Source organism: Delphinus delphis, chromosome 20 (assembly GCF_949987515.2).
Source record: "Delphinus delphis chromosome 20, mDelDel1.2, whole genome shotgun sequence".
Classification (NCBI taxonomy): Eukaryota; Metazoa; Chordata; class Mammalia; order Artiodactyla; family Delphinidae; genus Delphinus; species Delphinus delphis.
Genome location: NC_082702.1, coordinates 16,031,425 through 16,056,201, shown reverse-complemented (window position 1 = coordinate 16,056,201; position 24,777 = coordinate 16,031,425). Strand labels below are relative to the sequence as shown.

Sequence of the window (24,777 nt, the reverse complement as noted above, 5' to 3'; positions counted from 1 at the left end):
GGCACAGTGGTTGAGAGTCCGCCTGCCGATGCAGGGGACACGGGTTCATGCCCCGGTCCGGGAAGATCCCACATGCCGCGGAGCGGCTGGGCCCGTGAGCCATGGCTGCTGAGCCTGCGCATCCGGAGCCTGTACTCCGCAACGGGAGAGGCCACAATGGTGAGAGGCCCGGGTACCACAAAAAAAAAAAAAAAAAAAAAAAAATTGCCAAAGTCTTAGGGAAACAAGACTCATGTTTTATTTCCACAGAGAAACTCTAAAGTAGGACGCGCCTCCTGAATTTCTGTCACGGTAACTTCAGGTCACAAAATGGAGCAGGTGAAGCAATGGCTGGTGTATCCACTGAGGCTGACGGTCAAGGAGACACCACAGTGGGTGGGAGGAAACAAGGGATAGACAGATAGGTACCCAACCTAGAAAAAGCAGGTGTTAGCACCCATACCAAGAGCTGGGGGAGGGGCACAGTCAGGTCCCTTGATGACTGGTGGTTTTCAGGGCTTCAGTCGCAGTTGGAAGTGATTTTCTAGAAGACAAGAAAAGAGAAAATGGTAGAACACGGCCACTCCTAGAGCTGCTGAAACCAGGCATCCTCTCACCCAACTTCTGCGCCCACAGTTCCCTCGTGTCCTGCCTATGTCACCTGCGGTCCCCTCACTTTCACTCCTCCCTAAAGCAAATATTACCTCTTCCCCACCGGCGACTCGCGTCTTTCTGCCTCTGAGCCTTTAAACCCGAAAGGTTCCCCTCACTACAGTCCCCCCCGCCCCCGCCCTACAATGCCTATCCTGTTCCCACTGCTTAACCGAGCCTGCCTTGCTGTTCTCTGGCCCTGCCTCTGTCAGGCCACCACCCAGCACTCAGAGGGTGTTCCGAGTGTTCTAGGTCATCTTCTCATGAGCTTTTCTCCACACCCCACGCTGGGGTCTCCTCCTTAATACCTTTAGTGTGTCCACCCAGAGCAAAAGGAGGGCCAAGCCCCCAGCCCTCCCTCCCCCCACCCACCCCCGGGGCGGCGGGCCTCAGCTCCTGGCTGCAGCCTTGCACAGCTCACTGACACTCACCTACCAAAACTTCACCCACTGCAGCAGGTCAGGTCGCGCCTGGGAAGCCTGCAGGACGAGGAGAATGTCTGAGTGGACAGAGCGCCGTCCCCGGCACACCCTCTGGCCTCAGACCCCTTCTCTCGCCAGCCGGATTTTCTCTGCCCCAGTACTTACCGAGGAAGAAACCGTGACTCCGCACTGTAAAGAGAAGATCAGAGGAGGTGAGGTGAGGACCTCCGTGCCCTCTCTGTTCTCGACCATGTCCTTAGGGCTCAGGAGGGGCCCATGGCGGGGACAGGCTCAGGTCAGGATCACCCCAAATGTCCTTTGGTCTGATTGTGGCCCTTCAGCCACAGCAGATATCTCACCCTGAGCGCATTTTACCCAAGATGATATTGAATATGGTCCCTGAGCACACACTGACCAAGGGGGGTGAAAAGAGGAAAGGTAGGTCTCCCTCTGCCCTCCCTCTGCCTGCTAGGGGGATAGAAATTGGCCACGAGCAATGGGCAGAAGTGGATACCCACAGGTAGTGTTAACTACACCTTCACCTCCTTTCAGTCAGCAGCTAGTTTCTGATCTCTCAGTAGAAGTCCTCTCCCCAAGGAGAGGGGAGGGAGAGGACTTCTCTCCCTTTATTACTCTGAGAGATGGAGGGATAATACTGCCTGTTTGTGCGTTTCTAACCAGCCTAATTAGTATGTAGCACATTCATTTACTGAATTTATCAGATTGTTTTCTTTGCACCCGTATAAAACAAAATCGTCACATTGTTTTTCCTGTTATCTCCTTTGTGAAAGGAAGCATTTATTTTCCCACCAACCAAGAGTCTCTGGGCTGGCCTCCTCTCCCCAAGAAAGGTCAGCAGACCAAGGAAACCTGTCTGTCTGTTTTGCCGTGTGTCGTGTGATTTTTTTTTTTCTTTTTTGAGCCTTATATTCCTCACTGAGAGGATTTGGGTCCCAGTTTTCTCCATGGCAGGCGATGCACCCACGGCTCCCCTAGAACCTTTTCTGAGTGAGTGGGTGTGAACCTTCTACCCTTCTCTTCCAAACTGCTCTCAGGGAGCTGGAGTCCCCCTGCACAGGGGTGGGGAGACATGACTATCAAAGTGAACAGGATTCAGCCTCAGCTAGCCTACCCAGAGGACCTTGGCAGTGAAGGCCTCCCCTGTCACCCCCAGGCAGACCCCGTGCAGTGGGAGTCAGGAAGGTTGCAAGCCTTACCTTAGTGGGGATCTGGGCTGAGTGCTGCCCCCCACTGGCAGTAGGGTATTTCTGCTGGTTATAATCGTAGTTCTGCGGAAGGAAGCAGGGGGCGGGAGAGAAGGGATGAAGGCATTTTGCTCCCACATCCCGGCCCTGGCTGGACCTTTCTCAAAGCCCCTGCCTCCTCCCCTCCTTGTGTCATGTGTTTTCTTCTACAGAATCTCCTTGAGCCAGAGCCCACGCCCTCACCTCGCTTTATGGTCCCAGCCCAGATGGCCCTGCCTCTCTCGTCCCTCTCCACCTCTCCCAGCTCCTCAAGTGTCCCTGGGGAGGTGAGGCGAGGAGACCAAGGAAAGAAGTGAAGTCTGAATCAGGTGGTCGTGTGGCAGTTACCTTAGAAGTTACAGCTGCCACATCTTGGCATCCTGTGCCAGGCTGAGAAAATTACAGAACGGGGGGCATGGGGAGAGAGAACTGCAGATTGGCCAGACCCGGGAGCAAGGCTGAGAGGAACCAGGGACCTTCTAGGGCCTCCTGAGGGAGGGGCTCACCTGACCAGCAGCGCCTACCCTCCTCTGGTCCGATGACGCACGGATGCAAAGGGAGAGGGCGCCACGGTGAGGGTGGCTCCGTGGTGCTTCAGGCCTTGCTGGACTCTCGAGGCTCCAGCATCCCACCACCCAGGCTCTGCCCTCCCTTTAGAGCCCCAGCACCCCGCCCAGCCCACCCCACCCCTCTCAGCGGTCTGTGATAAGCGCTGCCTACAGAGAAGGCCTGGAGGAAACTGATGGCCCAGATAGACACAGGACAGATCTCTACACTCAGCATTGGGCAGCCAGGGTAGAGAACGGGTTGGCAACACCTCCGCCACCCAGGCACCTGGAGCCGGAGCTAGAATAACAAATGAGCGGTACCCGCACAAGCTCCCGGGGCAGAGCTGGGCACCTCAGCCCCAGCCCGCCTTCTGCCTGCAGCAAACCCCGCTCCCCTCACAGGCCTTTTAATCCCTGTTCCCAAATGCTGTTCTCTATACGGTCCTTGGAAGGATGGTCTGTTATTCATAGAGGCGAAGTGGAGTACGTTAGGTTAGCTCTGGGTCAAAGGAGAGAAAGGAAGGGGAGAAATACAAGAAAGGAGATGGAGCCCCGTTAAGAAGCACTGCAGGTGCGCTGGCCACCTCCCCTGCCCCGATCGAGGCAAGAGGAAGATCTCCTCAGTAGGAGGGAAGTTTAGTTCCTGCCATTGTCACTTCTCTACTAGAAACACACACGCACACACACACACACACACACACACACTCTCTCTCTCTCTCTCTCTCTCTCTCTCTCTCTCTCTCTCTCTCTCAGGGTCAGAATGTTCTTCCCAAGTCTGGCTTAACTCTCTGCCTTACCCATACCTGAATTCCAACCCCACTATTAGGCCTTACACCGTGGGCACAAACTGGTAGACCGTAGGCCTCCAGACATTTTTTGCTTGGTCCACATGTTTAAATTAAATTAGTTGAAAACCAGATTTCTAGCTTTTCTTGAAAAATCAGACAATGTGGCCCCATCTGTCCAGCCTCACGTGCCCACATGGACAAGTGAGTGGGCAGCCCTTGCCTCAGTGCCCAAGCGTCCTGATTCCCGAAGGCCACTGGCCATGCGGAATGGACGTGTGGCCTTTGACAGGACCCAGAGGCCCTGCCCATCCTTCCCAGAACCCAGATAATCAGACCCCCTGCAGCTGCCTGCACTCGACCATGACCCTCCGTCCTCCCCCCATGCACACTGCCCTCCCGCCGCCCTTCAACTTTCCTCCTTAGTGACCCCTTTCCAGCTCTGAGAGTTGGCCCCAGTCCCAGGTCCCTCCCTCTTCCCCACCCCATGGTCCCCTCCACCTGCTCACGGCAGCTGTGGCTTCCCCCAAGCCAGGCCACGCCCAGCCGGAACAGCAGCAGGCGGAGACAGTGGCTGGCTTCATGATCTTGTGCCTGTGGAGGCCCTAACCCTGGACCTCGGCTTTTATCCCAGGGAGGACCTCCCACTCTGCTCCTTCTTCAGTGACTCACAGCTTCCCTCTCCCATCCCACCTCCACTGGTGAGGCGTTGCGCAGAGGGAGGAAAGTGGGAAGGGGGGAAAGTGGGAAGGGAGCAAGGCACCCCCCCTCAGCAGGGATGGGGAGGAACCGGAACAGAACCTGCAAGCCACTGCCCAGGGCCCAGAACCCCACGTCCTCAGAGCTGAGCTTCCCGACCCTGAAATGAGGGGTCCCACTGCCCTTACCTCAGTAATTGCTTTCCAGTTCAAGAAAGGAGTGCTTTGTTTGAACTTCTGGAGGGAGAAGGAGAGATGAGTGGGCCATGAGGAAAGAGAATTCCAAGGGTGGAGGGGGGCAGCTGGTTGGGAAAGTTTGGCGCTGGGTGTAGTTTGGGGTTAGATAAAGATAAGCCTACCGGAGACTGAGGGTGTCAGCATTTCTGGTGGCATTGGTGATAAGACTTGGCTGAGATTACCTATCTCAAAAGTGAGAAGAGGGGGAATTTTGTGACAAGTAGGCTGGAGGGAGGGGTAGCTGCCTTGAGGGAGGGAGGGGAAAGGGACAGGATGACCAGGATCCTCAGTTCTTCAAAGACGGAGAATTCTCCTACCTCCCAGAGTCGACAGAAGTAGAGGAAGATGCGAGTTCTGAGGTCTGGGATTTGGTTCTGTGGATGAAAGTGGGGAACAGGTGAGCAGGGAGTCTGACCCCTGCTCACCTAAGCCCCTCTGCTCCTGCGACCACCATTCCTCAGCCTACAGGATTCACTGTGACTAAGGTCCAGGGGGAGCTGGGTGTCTTTAGGGACACCAGAAAACTGTTTCTGGAAACAAGGAGAGAGAAGCTAGGTCTCTGGAGCCACTGACCACCCCTCCGCCACATACACAGCACACGACACCATTCTTCTCTAGCCCCGTTTACCCCCCGGCCTCAGGCAGAACACAGCTGTGGCAAAACCTCAGGACCAGAACCTGCCCCTGACATGCCCACCTTTGCACCTGTCACGCCACCTCCAGCCCATCTCCCAAAGCTGTAGGGCTGAAGTCTCCCCTTCCTAACCCCTCCTGGAACAACAGTGGAGATGTAAGAAAGGAGGAGACACCAGGAGTGTGGGAGAGCTGATATTTATTTCAAGGACCAGAGTTGAGATTAGTGGGGAGACAGTGGCTTCCCTGGTCAGGGGGACTTCCCTGGTGGCGCAGTGGTTAAGAATCCGTCTGCCAATGCAGGGGACATGGGTTCGAGCCCTGGTCCGGGAAGATCCCACATGCCACGGAGCAACTAAGCCTGTGCGCCACAACTACTGAGCCTGTGCTCTAGAGCCCACGAGCCACAACTACTGAGCCCGCGTGCCACAACTACTGAAGCCCGCGCACCTAGAGCCCGTGCTCTGCAACAAGAGAAGCTACCGCAATGAGAAGCCTGCGCACAGCAACGAAGAGTAGCCCCCGCTCTCCGCAACTAGAGAAAAGCCCACGTGCAGCAACGAAGACTCAACGCAGCCAAAAATTAAAATTAAAATTAAATAAAAATTTTTTTAAAAAGAGAATGGGTGGGGCCCCCATCCATCTGGAGGTCACGGGGTGTGAAAACTCCTCTGGTCCTGAGCAAAGAAATAAGTCCTAAGCGGGAGGTCAATGACTAGGAATTCAGGGACTCGTGGACCTAGCCAAGGGTAGATTGGACCCCGGCTCCGGAAATCCGCAGGGACCTTTTGGCCCACGGCTGTCATCGGGGCAAATCCAGAGAGTCCAGCTTGGGCTTGAAACCCACCCCGCCCCCATACTTGCCAGGAACGTTTGGTCCCCCCTCCTTACTCCTCACCCTGGCTGAAGTCCTCGGCTGCCTCGTCGCCCCTCCCTCCGCCGTGAAGGAGCTGGGGATGCTCCATCCTCTTCTCTGCCCACCTCTGTGCTGCCCCTTCCCTAGGAGATCCGATCCTCGGGGGAGCCACCCCAAATGAATGCCGCCTGACTGCAAGCACTCCCCTTACTGCCCCCCTGGATGTGCAAAAACGTTTGGCTGTCAGTCCTCTGGCCCTCTGGGAAGTATCTGTGTGTGCCCTGGTTCTCCCATCAGACCCTAAGTGCCCCATGCTCAGGGGCCTGGGCTCCCCGTGGTCCATGGTAGGGCGTCTCACCCCTACCAGAGACAGTTCTTTACGAAACAGAACAAAACAGTCTACTTTGTGCATCCAAAACAGGACTCCGCTGTAGCTGGGAGCTTCTGCATCTCCTGTCTTTCACTCCCCACCTTACTGCCAGAAAGTGACGTTCCTGAGGGCTGTTCCTTTGCCTCCCCACCTGGCACCAACCCCCTCCCTCACAAGTTCTGGAGGGCAGGGGTCCAAGTCTGCCTTCTTTTACGTGAAGGGTCAGAAACTACACTGCTCACAGGAGCCAGGCGGGTGGCTAGCAGAACTGTGGTGGGCGGTGGGAGTCTGACCAACAGGGGCCCGGTGTTGCCATACTGTTCTTTAAAAATGAATCAAACAGTCAGTGGGCCGCAGATTGCAGCTTCTGCCTTTGGTATCTGCATTGTTTGTTTGTCCTTCACCTCCTCTCTCAGTCCACACCCTCTGCTCTGGAGGTACCTCTGCTATTCTGGTGTCAAATCAGCCTGGCCAGGGCTTCCGCTGCAGGAGGAAGGGGTGGGCGGGGAGGAAGGAGAAGCAGGTTCTGGGCCCCAAGCGACTCCTAACATTGCATATGTGCAGGGCCCGGACTCACGACATCGCCAGGCTCTCGGCGTGTTCGCTTCCTTTTCCCATCTCTCTGGGCGTCAGTCCTCAGGTGGTCTTTTAGCTTCGCCTGATGATTCGGTCCGTCCCCTACCTCTGCGTCTGGCCCCTGAGGATTAGGCCTACTGACTCTCCCCTTAACCTTCTGGTGTCAAAGGGGACACTGAGGTTCAGACCAGTTCGGGTCTGCATGTTGAGACATGAAAGAGGCCCATTGCCTCCTCGTCCCCCCACTCCCAGCTGCTTGCAAGTTCCCCCTCTCTTTTCAGGTCTCTGCTGTCCTTCCTCCTTGTTTTCATCTTTTCTTTTTGCAGTACGCTTTTATTTTATTTTATATTATTTTTTATGCGGTACGCAGGCCTCTCACTGTTGTTGTTTCTTCTGTGCGGAGCACAGGTTCCAGACGTACAGGCTCAGCGGCCATGGCTCACGGATCTAGCAGCTCCGCGGCATGTGGGATCTTCCCAGACCGGGGCACAAACCCGTGTTTCCTGCATCAGGCCAGCAGACTCTCAACCACTGCGCCACCAGGGAAGCCCCTCATCTTTTCTTTTTAAAGCACTGGCTGGAATGCTGTCTTCGTGACCATCCTCATTGCTCCCTGGCTCACCAAGCAAGGGTTTAGCTTTCTTCTCTATATCCCTTCTCCCACAAAGATCAGAATGAACGGCCTTCCAGCCCTTACCTTGCTGATGGTGTCCCAGTTCATGAAACCCAGCTTGGATTTTAAATTCTGCAGAGAAAAAGAAGGAGAATGACCAAATTGGGTCATCATGTAATTGGCTCAGGGCCCCAGGACAAAAGAGGTCAAGGGCCACTGCTGACAGTCATTATAGAAAGAAGACTTCAGCCTGTGGGACCAAGGGACAGAGGTTTGATTTTGCAAAGGAGAGCGAGCAGAGCACTCTTGTCGAACTCACCTTCCAGAAAGTGTCCAAGCCGAAGAGCCCAGGAAACAGCTGAGAGTTCTAAGGGACGGATGAGAAATGGGATGAGAGTAAGGACCCACGCTGTGAGCACGAGGCAGGGGCAGGAGATGTGGGTGTCGGGCGGAGGCAGGGGTTGCTTGACACCACGGTCCCAGCCCAAGGAGGAGTGACGTCCTCATTCACCAAGATGTTGGTTCTATTGACAGCTTCCCCTCCCCCGCTAGACCCTTGCCCCTGGGTGGGGAAAAGGGAGCTGATGGTCAAGGCTCTACATCCTGTCGTACTTGCCACCTATCATCCCACTCCTGGCCCACCCTTCTCCGCCTCTGGTCAAGCCACCTTCTCCTCTTCTCAACACAGTACCTAAGAGCCCCACCTCCAGAAAGCCTTCCTGGACTGACTCGCTACTTGCTCAGCAGAATAACCCCACCCAGTCCCTCGAATCATATCCATATTCGTGCTCCCCCCCATGCCCTGCCCCCCCCAAACACTGCTAGTAGCCAATATGTAGTCCCACTGTGCGCGGGGCACTGCGCCTCCACCCGCCACTTTCCCACGTGGAGATGCCTCCACTGTACAGATGGAGAAACTGAAACGTAGGGCTGTCCAACAGCTTTTCTCAGCATCTGTCTCCGTGTCAGACTCCAGTGTTGGGACTCTGAACCACGCTGATGTGATTATGATGCAGAAAGCGCTGCAGTAACTGAGGGGGGTGAACAAGTTAGGCTTTGCTGTCCCCATTTTACCCAAGAGGGAGCCTGGGCTCAGAGAGGTTAATCAACTTGCCTGATGACACACAGATGACAGGTAACGCAGCTGGCGTTTGAACCCCCATCTTCTGAATCAAAGTTCACTGCCTTTCCACTTGTCAACCCTGCCTTCTTAAATATGGTTTAAAAAAATATCCCCTTGATGATTCTGTCATTTTTGTCTGTTTTTCCACCTCGCGATATATTGAAGACTTTCGTAGTATAAAACTAGAAATAGAATTACGAACTGGGAGAGGGTTCCTTAAAACCTGTCTACCCAGGAAAGGTTAGTATCCCTGATATGCAAGGAGCTCTCCCGAGAGCCTTCCAGGGTGGCATCACCACCCCTCGCCTCCTCCTCCCCGTTAGGCGTGCTCCTCACCCCGTGGGCCCCACTCAACCCCGGGGCACGGCCTGGCAGCCTCTCCAGGATGCCTGTTAGAAACCAGAATCTCAGCCCCACCCCAGCCCTGCTGAATGCGAACCTGTATTTTCACAAGACCTCTAGGTGATTCCTGTGAGCCTTAGCCAACACTTCCTCTGTCAGCACAGCAGTTGCTGAAGGAGAGGCAGATTTCCAGAATAACTAGGAGGGAAATGTACGCTCTCGAAACAGTCTCCATGTACGCTCTCGAAACACTGTTTCCATGTACACTCTCGAAACACTGTTTCCAAAGTCCTTCAAAGAAGTCACCCGAATACTGTTTACCCGCAGGGTATAGGACGTTTGAAACAATCATGTTTCTAGAAGGATTGGTTTTCATACGATTTTTCACAGCCCCATCTGTGGTATAAAGTGAGGTATATCGTGTAAGGATCTGCAATTAATTATTACTTCGGAGCTGGTTAGTCTTTTCAGGAGCATGTGTTTGGTTTCTTCCCTCTAGATTGTAACCAGAGCTAGCCTTAGGAGGGGGGGCCGGAGCGGAGTTGCCTTGAGGAGGGCACACAGCTGCGGTGATGAGCTGCCGTCACTGCAAGTTCGCCTCTCACCTGCCCCCGGATTCCCCGGACACGTGGACTTCACTGCGTGGGTTATCGCACAGTGGGAGAGAGAAAGAGAAACTCTCATGTCCCACGAAGACACCTAGTCCAGTCCCCAGACTGCAGCATTTTAACTCCGTGGCTGGCCCGGTTCCGCCGATCCGGCGGCAGTCAGCCCGTTCCCCGCCCATCCCTCAACGCCTCTTGTTTTCCTTCCCACCGTTCGGGGCAGATCTGCACAGACACGCCTTCGCCAGACGCTCACCTCGGGTTTGTTCCCACCACTTCCACCCCTGCTACCCAAGGAGGAGCTGGTATTGTATCCCAGCAAGGGAAAGCGAGAGTCCATGTGGGGTCTCCAAAGGGCTTGGAAGGGCCCAAATCATTCCCAAAATAGGAAGTCATCCCATAATAGGCACTATGATATTTTAACGCCCTGCCCAAGCTCCACACTGTCCCATCTTCAGCCGGTCAGTCACAGAGGGAAGTTATTCGGGGCACGGAGAAGGGTAGGTGTGGCCACGTGTATTTGGAGATGTGGGGTAATTGGGGGATTCTGAGCTGCTGCCGTCCAACCTCCACTTCATGCCAGGGGTGGAAAAACCACTGGAGACCAACTTCATAAGAGCCGTGACCCTGGCACCCTGGGGCTCCTTCGGCCCTCCTCCTGCCTCTCCTCACCCCTCACCCTCTCCTGGAACCTAGAAAGGGGAAGGGACCCCTAGAATCCTTACCTGGGAGTAACCGCCTTGATCAAAATTTCTAGAGTTTTCGAAGGGTCAGTTGTAGGTGGGGGGAGGGGAAGCAGGTAGTACAGGGAGCAGTAAATTAACACCTGGCTTTTTCTTGCCTGAGACCCTCCTCTTGCCTGAGGCCTTGCCCAGATCCCCAAGGAAGTCAGCTGTGCCCCCTCTCAGCAGGACCCCTGATGGGAGTTCCACCCCAATCCGGCTGCCAGGTACTGGTCCCCTCCTGGCCCTCTCACCCCTCAAGTAGGGACACTGTATTTGTTAGCGTCCACACCTCAGCTCTGTAAATGTCCTTAAGTTTCCACGTGCGGTTCTGCCCCAATCCTCCTGGGAGCTTCCCAAACAAGTGTCATGTTTCCCTGTGCCCACCTCTCTTGCTCCATCCACTACCCCAGCTCTAGTCCAATTCGCCAAGTGGACACGCCTGCAGAACTAGAGATCAGACGGGAGACAGGGCATCCCCGGCATCAGGGAGTGGATGACAAGGGGCTAGAGTGAGCACCGTAGGCAGGGCACCTCTTCTGGAAATTAGAGGGCACATTTCAGCCACACTTCCTGGTGAGGCTGGGAAGGTGGGGAACAGAAGCTGAGGGAGCCCAGGATGACAACTCCGGTGACGCCATCTACCCTGGGGCTGGCAGCTTTCGGGAAGACCTCGGAGTGGGTTTCCTCAGCAGGGACCACCAGGGGCCCAACCTCTGCCTTCAACAAAGGAGAACTTACCCAGTGGAGCTCAGAACTGCCACCGCTGCTGCTGTTGCTGCCGCCGCTGCTGCCGCCACTGATGCTGCCACCGCTGTTCCTGCCATCACTGCTGCTTCCCTGAGGGTCAGGAAGAGACCAGAGTGAGGTCTAAAGATGAGGACACCAAGATTGCTTTCCTCCCTCCCCGGCCTCCCTTGCTCAGGACTATTTCCCGCCCAGTCTGAGAGGAGCAGAACTTCTGCAGAATGCCCCAGGTTGTCCTGTCCTCTTACCCCAGAGTTGCTAGAGCTTCCACCTGAGCCAGATGGTGGGCGGTTGGTGCATTGCAGAGGGAAGGGGACGGGTGAGGTTTGAGGCTCCAGTCAAAGCCATCCCCACAGGCCAGGCTCTCCTGCTTCCCTGGCTTGGCCTTCTTTCCCATCGCATCTCTCTTCCACGCCCATCTCACTCTTCCAAGTCTCCTCCCCACACCTCTCTCTCCCCTGTCCGACCTGCCTCTTCCCTCAACCTCTCCCCTGCCCATCTTTCTTTCCTCTTCGTCTCTCCCACTTTCTATCACACGCATCCAGACACCTCTTCTTCTCCGACTCTTCCTCTTACCTCTGCATTTGGGTTGTCGCTGCTTCTCCTTGAGCCATAAGGAGGTTGGGCCACATCTGCCTGCAGGGAGGGTGAGACTGAGCATGGGATCGGGAAGGACACGGGGGAAACGCCAAAAGTGTGGGCTTGAAGGGAGGGAGGTGGCAGGCATCAGGGCCAGGGTGATGTCCTGATGTACCTGAGTGTTGGTGCCTAGGTTGAACGCCCCTCCATAGCCTTCGTGGCCCCAGGAGCCTCCCCGAGAGTTGGTCCCAAAGCTGCCACCTGAGCCTCCAGAATACACCTGGTCCCAGGGAATCCCTGGACCTCCAGGATTGCCTGGAGAGCCAGAGGAGCCATGGCCTCCAGATGGAGGCTGCCCATTGATTCCCTGCAAGAACAACGTGGCCGCACTGAGTGTGTGTGGCCACCTCCCTCTGGGATGGGGTAGGACAGGCAGAGCAACTCAGATAGAGAAGCGACAGGGAGAAGCAGGTGGAGAGAGACCTCACGGTGGTGGGGGAGGGATGCCTAACGTAGAAGGAAACTGGCCCAGACAGCCACCAATAAGGGAGCCCTTCCTCCTATTAACTGCTTCCCAGGACTCTCAACCCAGCTGCCCGCAGCCTCCCATTTCCACACCCGGCTTCCAGCCACTCACCAAAGCACCGTTGCCGCCAGGCATCCCCTGCGAGGAGCTGTGGGCAGCGTCCACTCCGTGCTGAATGACATTCTCAGCCTGTCTGCCAGCCTCACTCCCAGTGTTTCCAAGAGCATGGGCCGCTTCCTCAACCCCACGGGCGAGAGCATCCCCCACGCCGGGGCCCATGGTCTCCTTAACTCCAGAACCCGCTGCCTCTCCATCCCCTCCGCCAGTGGCCTCCCCGACTCCGTGCTTGATGGCCTCTCCCACTTCTTGTCCAATGGCCTCTCCCGCCCCGTGTCCAGTGGTCTCCATGGCCCCTGCTCCAGAGCTCTCCCCTCCACTCAGCAGTAGGCAAGCCTCCCCACTGCCCAGGCACAGGGCCAGCAGGAGGCAGGCCAGACACCCCTGTAGCTTCATCTCTGCCTCGTTCCTTCTCTCCTGAGTGTCTTCTTCCCACCCAAGTTTACTCGCTTGCCCTTTCTCTTTCCCTGGGTCTGCGTGCCCTCCTCCCTTCTCTCCTTCCTTCTGACTTCTCGTTCTCCCTTCCTCTAGGTCTGCAGTCTTCTCTCTCCTTTCCCAGATGTTCCTGTTTTCCCACAGCCCTTGTCCCCGCTGCTACTCCTTATACTGTAGCTTGGAAGAAGGTGGCAGGGCTGGGCAGCCCAGAGTCCCTCCCCACAGTGACTCAGGCCCAGCCACCCATAGGTGAGCTGTAATTGTGAGCCTGAGAGCCTGTGTCGAAACAGAGAGGGAGCCCGTGCATCAGGGAGGGAGGGGGAAATGGGATGAGACCGGTGCCAAAGTGTTCCCATTTCCCAACCCCAGGAGTCTGGGGCGCAGGGTAGGAGGTCGCATCTGAGGTGATAGGCTGGTAGTGTCTTCTAGAGGTGGTGTGGGGGGGGGGGACTTAGGAGAGAGGAATCAGGCAGGACCTCATCAGGGGGGCGAGGGTAGGGAACCCAGCGGGATAGGACCCACCCTAGGTGTAAGCCAGCCTGGGTCGGGGACGCCAGAATGGCAGGACGCCACCTGCCGCTGCAGGTGCCCTTCCTCAGCCTTCCTCTCCGTTTCCATCGGCCTTTGTCTCTCCCATCTCTCTCCCCTCCCATACTGCCACCTAAAGGTGACTGCCTCACACGTCCACACCTTCCAGCCACAGAGAGCCTGGGACCCAGGAGACCGCCCTCAGTGGGGACGCCAGGCATCTGTCGGGGAAGGAAGTGGCTACGACCCTGAGAGGGGTCATCGGGGCGCCTCAGTTAGCATCCCGGCTGCTCTGAGCTGAGAAAGCTGGGTGGAGCTGGGGAGCTGGGCAGGCGGGCCACCCCCAAGGAATGAGGGGGCGAGGAAGACCTAGGGAGGGAGCTGCTGACCCAGGCACCCATCCTGTTTACCGGGCCTGGTGGGGGCACGTGTGTGAGCTCACGGCCTGCCGCGAGGGCTGGGACTACACCAGCGCACCCCACTGCTGCCCCCAGCCCTCCCAGAGGGGCCAGAGTGGCACTGGCAAGGGAGGAGGGGTCAGCACAGGGGCAGGAGCCCCGGGTCAGCCAGTGGCCCTCTCCCCTGGGCCCAGCTCAGGATGCAGAACTCGGGCAGCCTCCCGAGGTCTCATCGCTGCTCAGCGAGCGAGGCTGCTTCTCCACTCCCAGGAACCCCAGGTCCTCCCACTTGGCACTGCCTTGTATCGCTGGGACTCATCGCCGAGTTAGGAGGGGCCGGTTTCTATCCACCTTTCTCAGCGTCTCTCCGTCAGTCTCTCTCTCCACCCCAACACCTTCACCCCAACTTGTAACACCCATCACCTCTCACGATGTAAACACAATCCCTGTCTGTCCTCCGCTGCTCCTTCCTAGCTCCTTATTATTCCATCGCTGACTCTTTAATGATGATAATAGTGGTGGGGGTAATAACAATAAAAATCATCATCATCGTTGTAGCTGCAGTTTATCCAGGGCTTTCTATGTGCCCAGCACCGGACTAGGCACTTTAAGGCTCAGACAGCCCTGGGAGAATCGGTCTTATTCTCAGCCTGTCTGCCAGCCTCACTCCCAGTGTTTCCAAGAGCGTGGGCCGCTTCCTCAACCCCACGGGCGAGAGCATCCCCCACCCCGGGGCCCATGGCCTCCCTGACTCCAGAGCCTGTTGCCTCCCCATGGGATGACTCGGCGATGGGTCCCAGTCCCAGTGACCCAAGGCAGTGCCAAGTGGGAGGACCTGGGGTTCCTGGGAGTGGAGAAGCAGACACCACATTTAGGGACCGAGAACTTGGGGCTCAGAGGGGACATGGTGAGTATGCGGTAGAGGCAAAGCTAAGCCCAGCCTGTCTCATTCCTGAGCCTGGCTTCCAGCGTATTCTGTCATCTCCGTGTCTCAGACCTTCCCCTGCTTTTCGACGCCCTCATTCTTCCCTGGACAGAATTAGTTTGGATTTTGCTCCGGGGCCATGTAAGGGGCAGAGAGCAGGAGGAAATCTGGGGCCTCCGGGGCTGGTGATGGACATCCCAGCCCCCTGAGCCTGCTGCTTCCCATTCCCGCGGGGCAGGACCACAGGGCAGGAGGTGGTGTGTGTGCTCACTGACTCCAGGACTCCTTCCCACACTTCCTTCGCGGGACACCCTCACCATGGTGTAGAGCTGCCCTCTCCCTTCTCTGTTACTAATATTTTTCTTTAAGCCAGCTTACTTTCTTAAGTATATTTTAAGAGAATACTTTATATCACCACTCTTAAGTGGAAAGCCAGGCTCACTGGCCCATATATAGAAAGAACCAGAAAAACAAAGTGAGAAGCAAACAATCGTATTACACTATAGCTGGCGGCAGCTCCTGTACCCTCTTTGTTAAAAAGGGAGATTAGCAAGTATGAGAGAGGTGTTCCAGGCACACCAGCACAGAAATGGAGTCTTCCTCTTTACCTAGTCAGAAAGCTTCAAAGAGAATTAAGAAAAGAGTAAATTTCTCACTGTGTGATTCAGACTTATTCAAAGCCATCCTCACGAACCACCTAAATTCTCCCATGCCACCAGCAGTCCCATGTTCTACCTTCTGGGAAAAACTACCCTCAGACATCCCTGGACCTGAGGGGTCACCTCAAATCAGTCTTAAGGCGTATTTATTAAATACCTGTTGTGAACCAAACAGAAGACTAGGTGCTTTCACATGCATGATCTCACGTAGTCCTCACTATAACCTCGAGAGATAAATATTATTCCCATGTTACAGATAAGGTAACTGAGGCCTAGAGCTGTTAAACAAACATACAAAATCATATACAAGATCATGGTAAAATGGAGCTGTCTGGGCTTCCCTGGTGGCACAGTGGTTAAGAATCCGCCTGCCATTGCAGGGCACACGGGTTTGAGCCCTGGTCCAGGAAGATCCCACACGCCGTGGAGCAACTAAGCCCGTGCGCCACAACTACTGAGCCCACGTGCCACAACTACTGAAGCCCACGCGCCTGGAGCCCGTGCTCCGCAACAAGAGAAGCCACCGCAATGAGAAGCCCGCGCACCGCAGCGAAGAGTAGCCACTGCTCGCCGCAACTAGAGAAAGCCCGTGCACAGCAACAAAGACCCAACGCAGCCAAAAATTAATTAATTAATTAATTAAAATGGTTAAAAAAAAATGGAGCTGTCAGAATCTGACCCAGGTAAAGGGGTCAGATTGAACTTGGTAAAGGGGACTTATTTTGAAGTAGCCCCTCCCCCACCCCAGGGTCACGGGGGAAGCCTGCCGCCCCTCCAGCAGAGGTCCCCAGCAGGTAGTTGCTCTGGACGAGGAACTGGCCATCAGTGCTTACTAGCTGCGTGGCCTCCCTCAACTCTCTCCCTTCTCTGAGCCTCGGCTTCACCATGTCTAAGGGGATAATCGTGGGACCTACCTCGAGGGAGGTCGTGAGGGTGAATGAATCATGTCTGTAAGTGCTTAGCCCAGAGTGAACACCCAATAAAAGATGGCTGTGAGGGTCCCGCCCAGACTCCTCTCCCTGTTCTTGCACAACTGCAGAAACTGCCCTCTCCCTCTCATGCCCTCGCCTGGCTCTCCCTGTCTGGCCCAGGTGACAGGTCCTTGCTCACCCTCATTCCAAGGCCTTTCCCAAGTCCGCTCAGGCCAATAGGCTCCCCTCTACTAGTTGCCAGACAAGTGTACCCGGCCTCGACCCCTCCTCTGGAACCTCTTAGTCTAGGGGGAGAATGGACATGAAACAGGTAAGTATATAATTACAGCTTGTCACAGCACTGTGAAGACCGGTATCAGCATGCCACGAGAGAGTAACAGAGGCGTCCCTAGGTTCAGGTTGGGTGAGGTTCGGGGAGGTGGGGCACACAGAGGCATAGAGGCAGGGAGGACGCTCTTAGCAGAGGAAGCAGCCCACCAGGCCTCAAGGCAGGACTGAGCCATGCCGCTTTCACCTTTAAGTCCTGGCTCAGCTCTTCTCTTCCAGAAGCCTCCCAGGATTGACCTCCAGCGCATACTCATTATCCTATATCTCTTTGGCACTTCCCGGACCCCCAACCAAGCAAGAAAATGGGCATACAATAAAATCAATGAAAGCTTTTACTTTCTGAAAGAAGAATTCCCTTCTCAGAAGGGACTCCTCCAGTCCAGGTGCAAAGACGTCCAGCACAGAGTAGACCTTCAGGAAATGTGTGGTAGGAATGAACACTTCTGCTTCTTGAAATGCATGAAACAAAGGTCTGCGATTTACTAGGAAATACATCCAAAATGTATCGGTACGTGGCTAGATGGCTAGGTGTGTGATGAGTGGAAGCGCGATAAAGCAAGCGTAGTCATGTGCTAGGGGTGGAATCTAAGTGGCGGGTATGCAGGTAGCCACTATAAAATTCTTTCATCTTTGCAGTAAAATATTGCCAGGGGAGAGAAGCAACACATGTGATTAAAATGGTGGTATTCTGGGGACTTCCCTGGCGGTCCAGTGGTTAGGACTCAGTGCTTCCACTGCAGGGGGCACGGGTTCAATTCCTGGTCAGGGAACTAAGACCCCGCAAGCCACACAGAGCAGCCAAAAATAAAAAAAAAAAAAGTAAAAAATAAATTAAAAAACAAAACTTAAAAAAAAATGGTGGTATTCTACAGATAAGGAAAAACAAGGAGAACATAAAGCGCCAGGAGCGCCACCTTTACTGTGCACGTCAGGCCCCTCCCCTCCCTGCTGTGGCATTTAGTCCTTAGTGATGCACCGCTTTGTATTTGTTTTCATGTTCTGTTTATACACCTCATCTCCCCACGAAGCCTGTAAATTCCCCAAAGGGCAAGAACACTGTCTCTTATTTCTGGTCCCACGGTTGATGGAATTTTGGAGCTGGAAGCCATGTTTGCAGTCCTCTCCTGCAGACACCCACCCCCCTTTATATGGGAGGAAATGGTGGCCCCTGGAGGGGAAGGATGCGGCCTACAGGCGCACGGTTCTGACTGGAATGTAGGTCTCTAGCGCTCAGGCACGTGCTTGGCAAGTGTTCTAGAGACGTTACAGGTGACCGTGCAAGGTCAGGTTCTGGCAATAGACAGGCCTGCTGCTTTCTCCTGGGTTGCCCCCGGCAAGTGCCCTGGCCCCTCTGAGCCTTAGTTTCCTCATCCATACAATGGGGATCATAAGGGAACTTCTGCCTTCGGGTTGTGGGAGGCTTAAATGGTTACAGAGTAGGAACAGCCCTTCACACAGTACCTGGAAGCTACGAAGTGCTCAGGATGTAGTGGTTGCTATCATTACTGGTCCGGGCTTTGAGCCGGGCCTTCTGTGTCACTATTCCTGTCCTTGTAAAGAGGCCTCCTGTCATCAGAGTGGCTTCCCCCCTGAGCCTTTGGCCCTTGTCCCCAAGAGAGGACCTCCCACATGTAAGTCTTTCCTCTCTCCTATTCTCTGAGTCTCCTCCTTACTGATACTAAACAGGAGAGAGGCCTCTTCGTTTTCAGAATGTCCTCGGTAGCTCTTAGGCTGTTTCTCCCTCCACTTATTGTGTGTCCTTAGTCACGTTTCTTAACTTGCGTGAGCCTCCATGGGATTTTCTATAACGTGGGACAATAGCAGCACCTCTTACCTAACTGGGTGGTTGGGAGGATTCGGTGAGGTCATGCAGGTAAAGCGCAGGGAGCCTCGCATGCCCTGATTGCACAATACACACAAGTGACTATTGATATCCCTTTGGTGCCACACTCCCGAATGAGGATGCTACCCCCTTGGGCTTCACCAAGGTTCCTGCCACTTTTTCCCGGTGCTTCTGCCCCCGCTACTGGCCTGGAGGGGCTTCCCCTGCACGAATTTCCTCCCCGTGCTGAGCATGAATTTTGCACCAGTGAAGCATGGCTCGTCCCTGTGATGGCCCTCTTCCATCGGATCAGCCTGAAATCTCCAGCTCAACCCATCCTGTGCATCGGACCCCCCAGCGTCTCCGGTGAAGAAGCAAGAGGAGAAAAGACAAGCCTCCCCTCCACGAATCCCTCCTGAGGGAGCACAGTGAACCATGATGAGAGTACAGTGTGTTGTATTATCCACAAATCTCAGTACAGCCCCTTAAGGGACTCCAGAAATCTATCCTCCTACTTCCCCCCGGTTTCTTCGGGTCATTTCAGCTGATATGACAACAGGAATGTCAGTCTGTTCAACAAGGCCAGTTCGTCAGTTTAGAGAATGATGTTGGTGAGGCTCTGGAAGAGAGGAGAGAGGGGGTGGATGCAGGGCACACAGTCGCAAGAACTCTACTCTCATGCACCCTAGAGAGATGGGAGGGAGACTGACTACTCTAGCTCCGGAATTGCTTATGTTCTGGGGAAGAACATACGGAAGGCGGCACCTAGATTCAGGAAGAATAGGGAGACGGTCCTCCCAGGCAGAGGTGCCAGGGGCCTCTGTAGGGACAGAGAAGCCTTGTGTGTTTTGCCTGAGAGGATCCCCTGCCACCTCCACAGCCCGGGAACAAACAAGGGTGTGCCTTTGGGTTCCTGGCAAGTCTTAGGGCTGTTACACACCCTCACCCTTTTGCCCCAGGCTCAGGCATCTGAATGTACTAAATGCAAAGAGAAGAGCTAGGACTTTCCTTTGGGCCCAGAGGGAGGACCAGCATCCCACAGGAACCTTTCTCCTGGGCTGGCGGGGCAGGTAGGTTGCTGTCAACCAGGGAGAGGACAGAGCTACAGGTTCCCGCCACCCAGCACGTTGCTACAAGGCAGCAGGGACAGAGCAGCGGAGGGATGCACAGAACAGGGAGGGAGTCTGAGAGGAGATGCCTCGGAGAGGGGACAGGCACACAGAGGGGAGGGTTTCAGCAGCCCCTCCCTTCCTGGCTCCGAGATGTACACAGGACTTTTGTGCCTCAGTGGGAACGGAAAGGGCCCGAAAGATGAAAGCAGGATGTGAAGGGCAAAGAGCAGTGAGGAAAGGAAAACCAGAGCTGGAAAATGGGTTGGATGGTGTCTGCAGAGGCTGAGTGTCTGTCCACAGTGCAATTGCCAGTGAACAGGCAACGGGAAGAGGATGTAAGAGCATGTCCCAAGTAGGAAGTAGAAACCACGTGGGCACTCACCTTCCACAGAACTGAAAGGTCAATGAAGGGCTTGTTGACCAAAGCCTGAAATTCAAGGACAAGAAGGTTAGTCCCCAGCATCTGTCGCACCAGCCCTCCTAGGAGAGCCTCCACGCCACCGCCCCCCACCCACCCTGTGCTCGCGAGACTTACTCCAGATGTTAAGGTTGTGGTTGCAGCCCCTCCGTTCTGGTGAGTGAATCTGCCTTGAGGACTGCCCTGTGGATGAAGCCCAGGCTGTCATTACACCCCCCCCAGACCCTAAGGGTCTCCCAAGTTCCTTTTCCCCAGTGGCCAGCTTCCCCTAGGGCGACCGGGGCTGGGGCAGAAGGCATAGGCTAACCCCCTGCCCCTCACTGTCCAGAAAGGAAACCCATGTTGCTGTGGGAATTCTGTGAGAGATGGGAGGAGAAGCCAGGAAGAACGTCTGCCCCTACTGCTTAGTCTTCCCTCAATTCCCTTTTCTTTCAGTTAATGAGATGTTCTCAGTCACTGAGAAGGGGCCCAACTGGAAAGGGAACCCAGAGAAGCCACGCAAATACCAGGACCATAGTATAACCCCAGCCCTGACTTCAAAGCTCCCCCTTCTACACACACGCTAACCTGATCCCTAACTCGGGGATCCCTGTCCTTAATCCTCTCCCCACTCAGCAGTGTCTCCCCTGCTGCACTGCTGCTGCCGGCCTCAAATCCCCAAACAAACAGCCCTCTCTCGGTCCCTATTTGGTGAATCCTGGCATCTAACTCAGAGCCCCTTCTTCACCCTGCACACTTTCTACATAGTTTCTTCCTCCCCACCCCACGCCTCTCTGGTTCCGTGGCTGGTAGCCCCTGTAGCTATGGGCTTTGAGGCCTGGGCCAGTCCTCAAGACGGTGTCCCAAAGAGTCCTCGTGGAGACTGGGGAGTGGGGACCTGGGGCAGGCGGGAGTCAGCCTTCTCCTGTTCCTCCTTGGAGCCTGTTACGCTGTGCGTGCTTCTGCTTGCCTCTCCTGGGCTCCGGTATCTATTCCCCCTATGTAAGTGGGGATCAGACATCCTCCAGAAGGCCTCCTCTGGTGGGGCGGTGGGGAGGAAGAGAAGGAACTCCGACTTGTGATTCTCCAGAGCTGTGTGCTAGCCACATGACCTTGGCAAATCCCTTAAGCCTCGCTGAGCCTCTGTTTCCTTACCTGAGAATCAGGGAGTCCTCAGCCCGCCTACCTCACAGGCTTGTTATGAACATTAAACAGAACAGGGCTTTTCTCCCAAAGCTATTCCTCAAGCTCCAGCTGATGCTCTGGCTTTTCTCAACACTCATTCTCTTCGCACCGTGATAGACCTTGGCCTCAGTCACCGCTTCCTGTTCCCCAGGAGAGGCTTCACGTCCCTCCCTTTAGATCTCCTTAACTAGGAGGCAGCCCCTGAAGGTGGGGCTGGGTCCCATTCCCATTCTCTGATACAGGGCTTTGCAGATAAGATGGCTTAATCCTTCTGACCAGCTGACCACCAGCTCCTTTGTAAGGGAGAAGGAGGACACGGTTACAGAGCTGCCCAAGCTTCTTTCACCAAATGATAGGGACCTGGGCGCCCCAAATGTCCCAAGGGTTTAACCTCTCCCTCCCCAACACCCTTCTCCCCATTTCCCCACCCCTGTTCACCTACATTCAGCAGCTGGTTGGCTTCCTTGCCGGCTTGGTTGGTCCCATCATGAACCGTCTGATGCAATCCGTCCTCCTCCTTCCCGGCCTCACCAGCAGCGTGGGGGACACCTTGGCCAAGTTTCTCCACTTCCTTTCCAGCCTGACCAGCAGCGTGGCTGACCCCCTGACCAAACTTTCCCACCTCCTTTCCAGCCTGATTAACTCCATGATGCCCCTCTTGGACTATTTTTTCTCCCTCTTTCCCAGCCTGCCCTGCAGCGTGGCTGACCCCCTGACCAAACTTTCCCACCTCCTTTCCAGCCTGATTAACTCCATGATGCCCCCCTTGGACTATTTTTTCTCCCTCTTTCCCAGCCTGCCCTGCAGCGTGGCTGACCCCCTGACCAAACTTTCCCACCTCCTCTCCATTATGATTACCTCCATGATGGACCCCCTGGACTATTTTTTCTCCCTCTTTCCCAGCATGGTGGACCCCCTGGCCAAACCTACTTGCCTCATTTCCTGCCTGGTTGACCCCATCGTGGACCCCCTGAATCACTTTGTTTGCCTCCTTCTCAACCTGTCCAGTAGCACTGTTGACCCCAGGGACAAACTTCTCTGCTCCCTTTCCTGCTTGTCCGGCGACACTGTTGATTCCATGGGTTACCTTGTCCAAGTTGTGGTTGAGCCCCTGGACGCCCTTGTCCAGCTCCTTACCGGCCTGGCTCCCCACACTGTTGAGTCCACTAAAATCTTTCTCCCTTCCAGCTTGAGGGATTCCATTATTGATGCCTTCCAGGGCCTTGCCCACCTCTCTCTCTGTATTGCTCAGCCCTTTGCTGATCCCTTCAGTGACCTTCTTAACGGGGTCAGCACCGGCCGCCCATCCAGGCAAAGGTCCCAGCAGCAGCAAGAGGAAGCAGGAGCTGAGCAAACTGGCAAGATGCATATTGTTGGGGAAGTGGGGAGGATGCAGAGAGGGGCCAGGGAGGCAAAGCTACTATTTATCCTCTGCTTCCTTTCCTCTGCTCCACCCCTCATGACTCAATTACCCTGTGAGGCACTGACTTGATCTCCAGTCAGTGAGGTAATTCCCAGGGAGATTTGGGGTTGAGCAATGAAGAGGAGGAGGAAGAGTAGGTGAGTCATAAATGGAGAAGACTCACATGGCATCTTTGCTCCTTGCCCAGCTCAGGCCCTCCACCCCGGAGCCCAGATGTCTGCCCTTCCAATCACTTCCCCTTTCTATTCCTCACCCACTGTCCAGGCCTCCTTTCTCCCAACTGCACCTTCAGGCACCCTCCATCCCTGGGACCCAGGCCTGGTTCTTCAGCATCTTCACTCCTCTCCGGGGACCTAAGGATCCAGTTTCCCCAGCAGCAAGATTTTGGAAGGGTGGGAGGCACAGTCAGGGGGTGGGGAGCAACCCCGGGGAGTTGAGGGAATCATCAGACCTTGTTCTTGTTGTTTGTTGTTCTTGTTGACCCCCAACGCCCACACTTCTTATGCTCCGGCCTCACGGGTCTTCTCCCTGGTCCTCAAACACACCAAGCTCATTCCTGCCTCATGGCCTTTGCACTTGCTGTTGTCTCTGCCTGGAATGCAGAAGTCAGATCTTCACAAGGTGGTTTCCTCCTCACTCTCTTCTTGGCTCAAATGTCACCTTCCCAAAAAGACCCTTCCCTGGCCGTCCCACAGCTATACTCTGTAATATCATCCTTTAGTTTTTATAGCTCCTACCACGATCTGAAATTATTTTATTGTCTGTCTCACCTATCAGATAGTAAACTTCCAGAGGGCCTTTTTCTGTATTGATCATTGTCACGTCCCCAGCTTCAAGAACATTGCCTGGGGTTCAGTAAACATTTGAACAAATGGATGGATTAGAAGATGCCAGGGGAAGAAAGTCCAGGCCTGAGCCTGAGTCTCAGAGGGTGCTGGAGGGAAGGTTGCCTGTAGCCCCAGAGCAGCACAAGGTCCCTTGTTGAGGGTTGCAGGTTTTGGAGCCAGGATCACATTCTTGTCCTACCTCCCAGCCCTTGGGCAAGGGCAGGGGGCTGACTGCCATGAGCAGGGGCAGGACGCAGTGTCTCCTGAAAAGCCAGTTGAGGCAGTCGTGGGGAGGGGCTGAAGACCCAGGGCAGCAGAAGACTGTCAGCCAGAAGCTGGGCTGAGGGCCAGGAGCTCATCCCTCCTGCCCTCCTCCCCCTGAGGCCTCCTAAGTCCCAGCTGAAGCCTCAAGTGTTGACATATTGGCAAGGGTTGGAGAGTGAAACAGCTGAGAGTGTGGCCTAGGTGTGGAGAGGGACATCGGAGGGAAGGGCAGGGGGTGGTTGGTAGGTCTGTCGTTGGTAGGTCTGTCGAGCTAGTTCAGAGGGAGCCTGAGACCAGAAGGATAGGGGCCAGTGGGTGGGTACAGTTGGGTGCAGGGGTAAAAGATATTTGGTTTGGGTGCCAAGAGGAGAGCCTGGGAGAGGGGGTGGTGGTGGGATCGCTGGTGGAAAGGCCAGGCACAAAGGAATGTGTAGGGTGTGAGCAAGTGGGGTCAGCAGAGTTATATGTGTGGGTGCCCAGGTGTGACGAGAAGCTGCACATGCTTTCAGACTTTGCTCAAACAAGGGTGACAAGGCCCACTCCCCTTGGAGGACCCAAGGTTCCATCCTAGATCCTGGACACTTGGCTCCACCCAGAACCACCTCCCAGACCCAGAGACCCAGAAGCTTCTGCCATCTCTAGGTTCTGTCTACAGAGGGTGACTAACTGTGCCACCTCTCCAAGCTTGAGCTCGCCAAATCTGTTCCCAGTTTCACGGTCCAGGGACAAAGTCAAATCTCTGGGCAACCTTAGGTGTGACTTTCCTGCCCTTGTCCAGCACCTGAATGAGGGAGTTTCCCATGCCAGGAGATTGCTGGGTAGGGAAGGGTGAGCTTCAGAATTCTAATCCGCCCCGAGATTGAGAGGTGGGATTTTTCCTTCGAAACGTACTCCATGTCTCTTTTCCACCTCTCTCTCTGCCCCACCCTACCATCTTCTGTCAGCCTCCGTCCCTCTCCTCAGTGCCTCATTCCCATTTGCCACTATTTGATTCAGGACTTTGGCATCTATCTCCGTACATGAGATTAGCCCGGAGTTGTCCTTTCTCTGCTGGTTTTAGTAACGTGGCTGTGCTGTTTCCTAGAGCGAATAGAGGAGGTTTCAGTAGCTGAGCTACCGCAGCGCCCACAAAGCACGCAATATGCGATGTGCTCATACACGGTGTGCTTG

General features: G+C 55.1%; 1 protein-coding gene across 2 annotated transcripts; it reads right to left on the bottom strand.

The window, feature by feature from the left end:
- Window positions 1-215: 215 nt before the first annotated feature.
- On the bottom strand, window positions 216-22,539 carry LOC132416151 (dermokine). Of its 2 annotated transcripts, XM_059999431.1 has the most exons (12): window positions 21,536-22,539; window positions 20,047-20,112; window positions 19,894-19,938; window positions 11,728-11,787; window positions 11,146-11,244; window positions 7,932-7,979; window positions 7,697-7,744; window positions 4,882-4,938; window positions 4,517-4,564; window positions 2,270-2,341; window positions 1,062-1,241; window positions 216-523 (listed from the first exon to the last, which is right to left on the bottom strand). In XM_059999431.1, the coding sequence occupies exons 1-11, from the start codon at window positions 22,460-22,462 to the stop codon at window positions 1,170-1,172; spliced, it is 1,542 nt and encodes a 513-aa protein (XP_059855414.1). In that variant the 5' UTR covers window positions 22,463-22,539; the 3' UTR covers window positions 216-523; window positions 1,062-1,169. The 2 variants fall into 2 exon arrangements, with proteins under 2 accessions (XP_059855414.1, XP_059855417.1); XM_059999434.1 differs by lacking the exons at window positions 19,894-19,938; window positions 20,047-20,112; window positions 21,536-22,539 and adding an exon at window positions 12,368-12,996.
- Window positions 22,540-24,777: the final 2,238 nt, after the last annotated feature.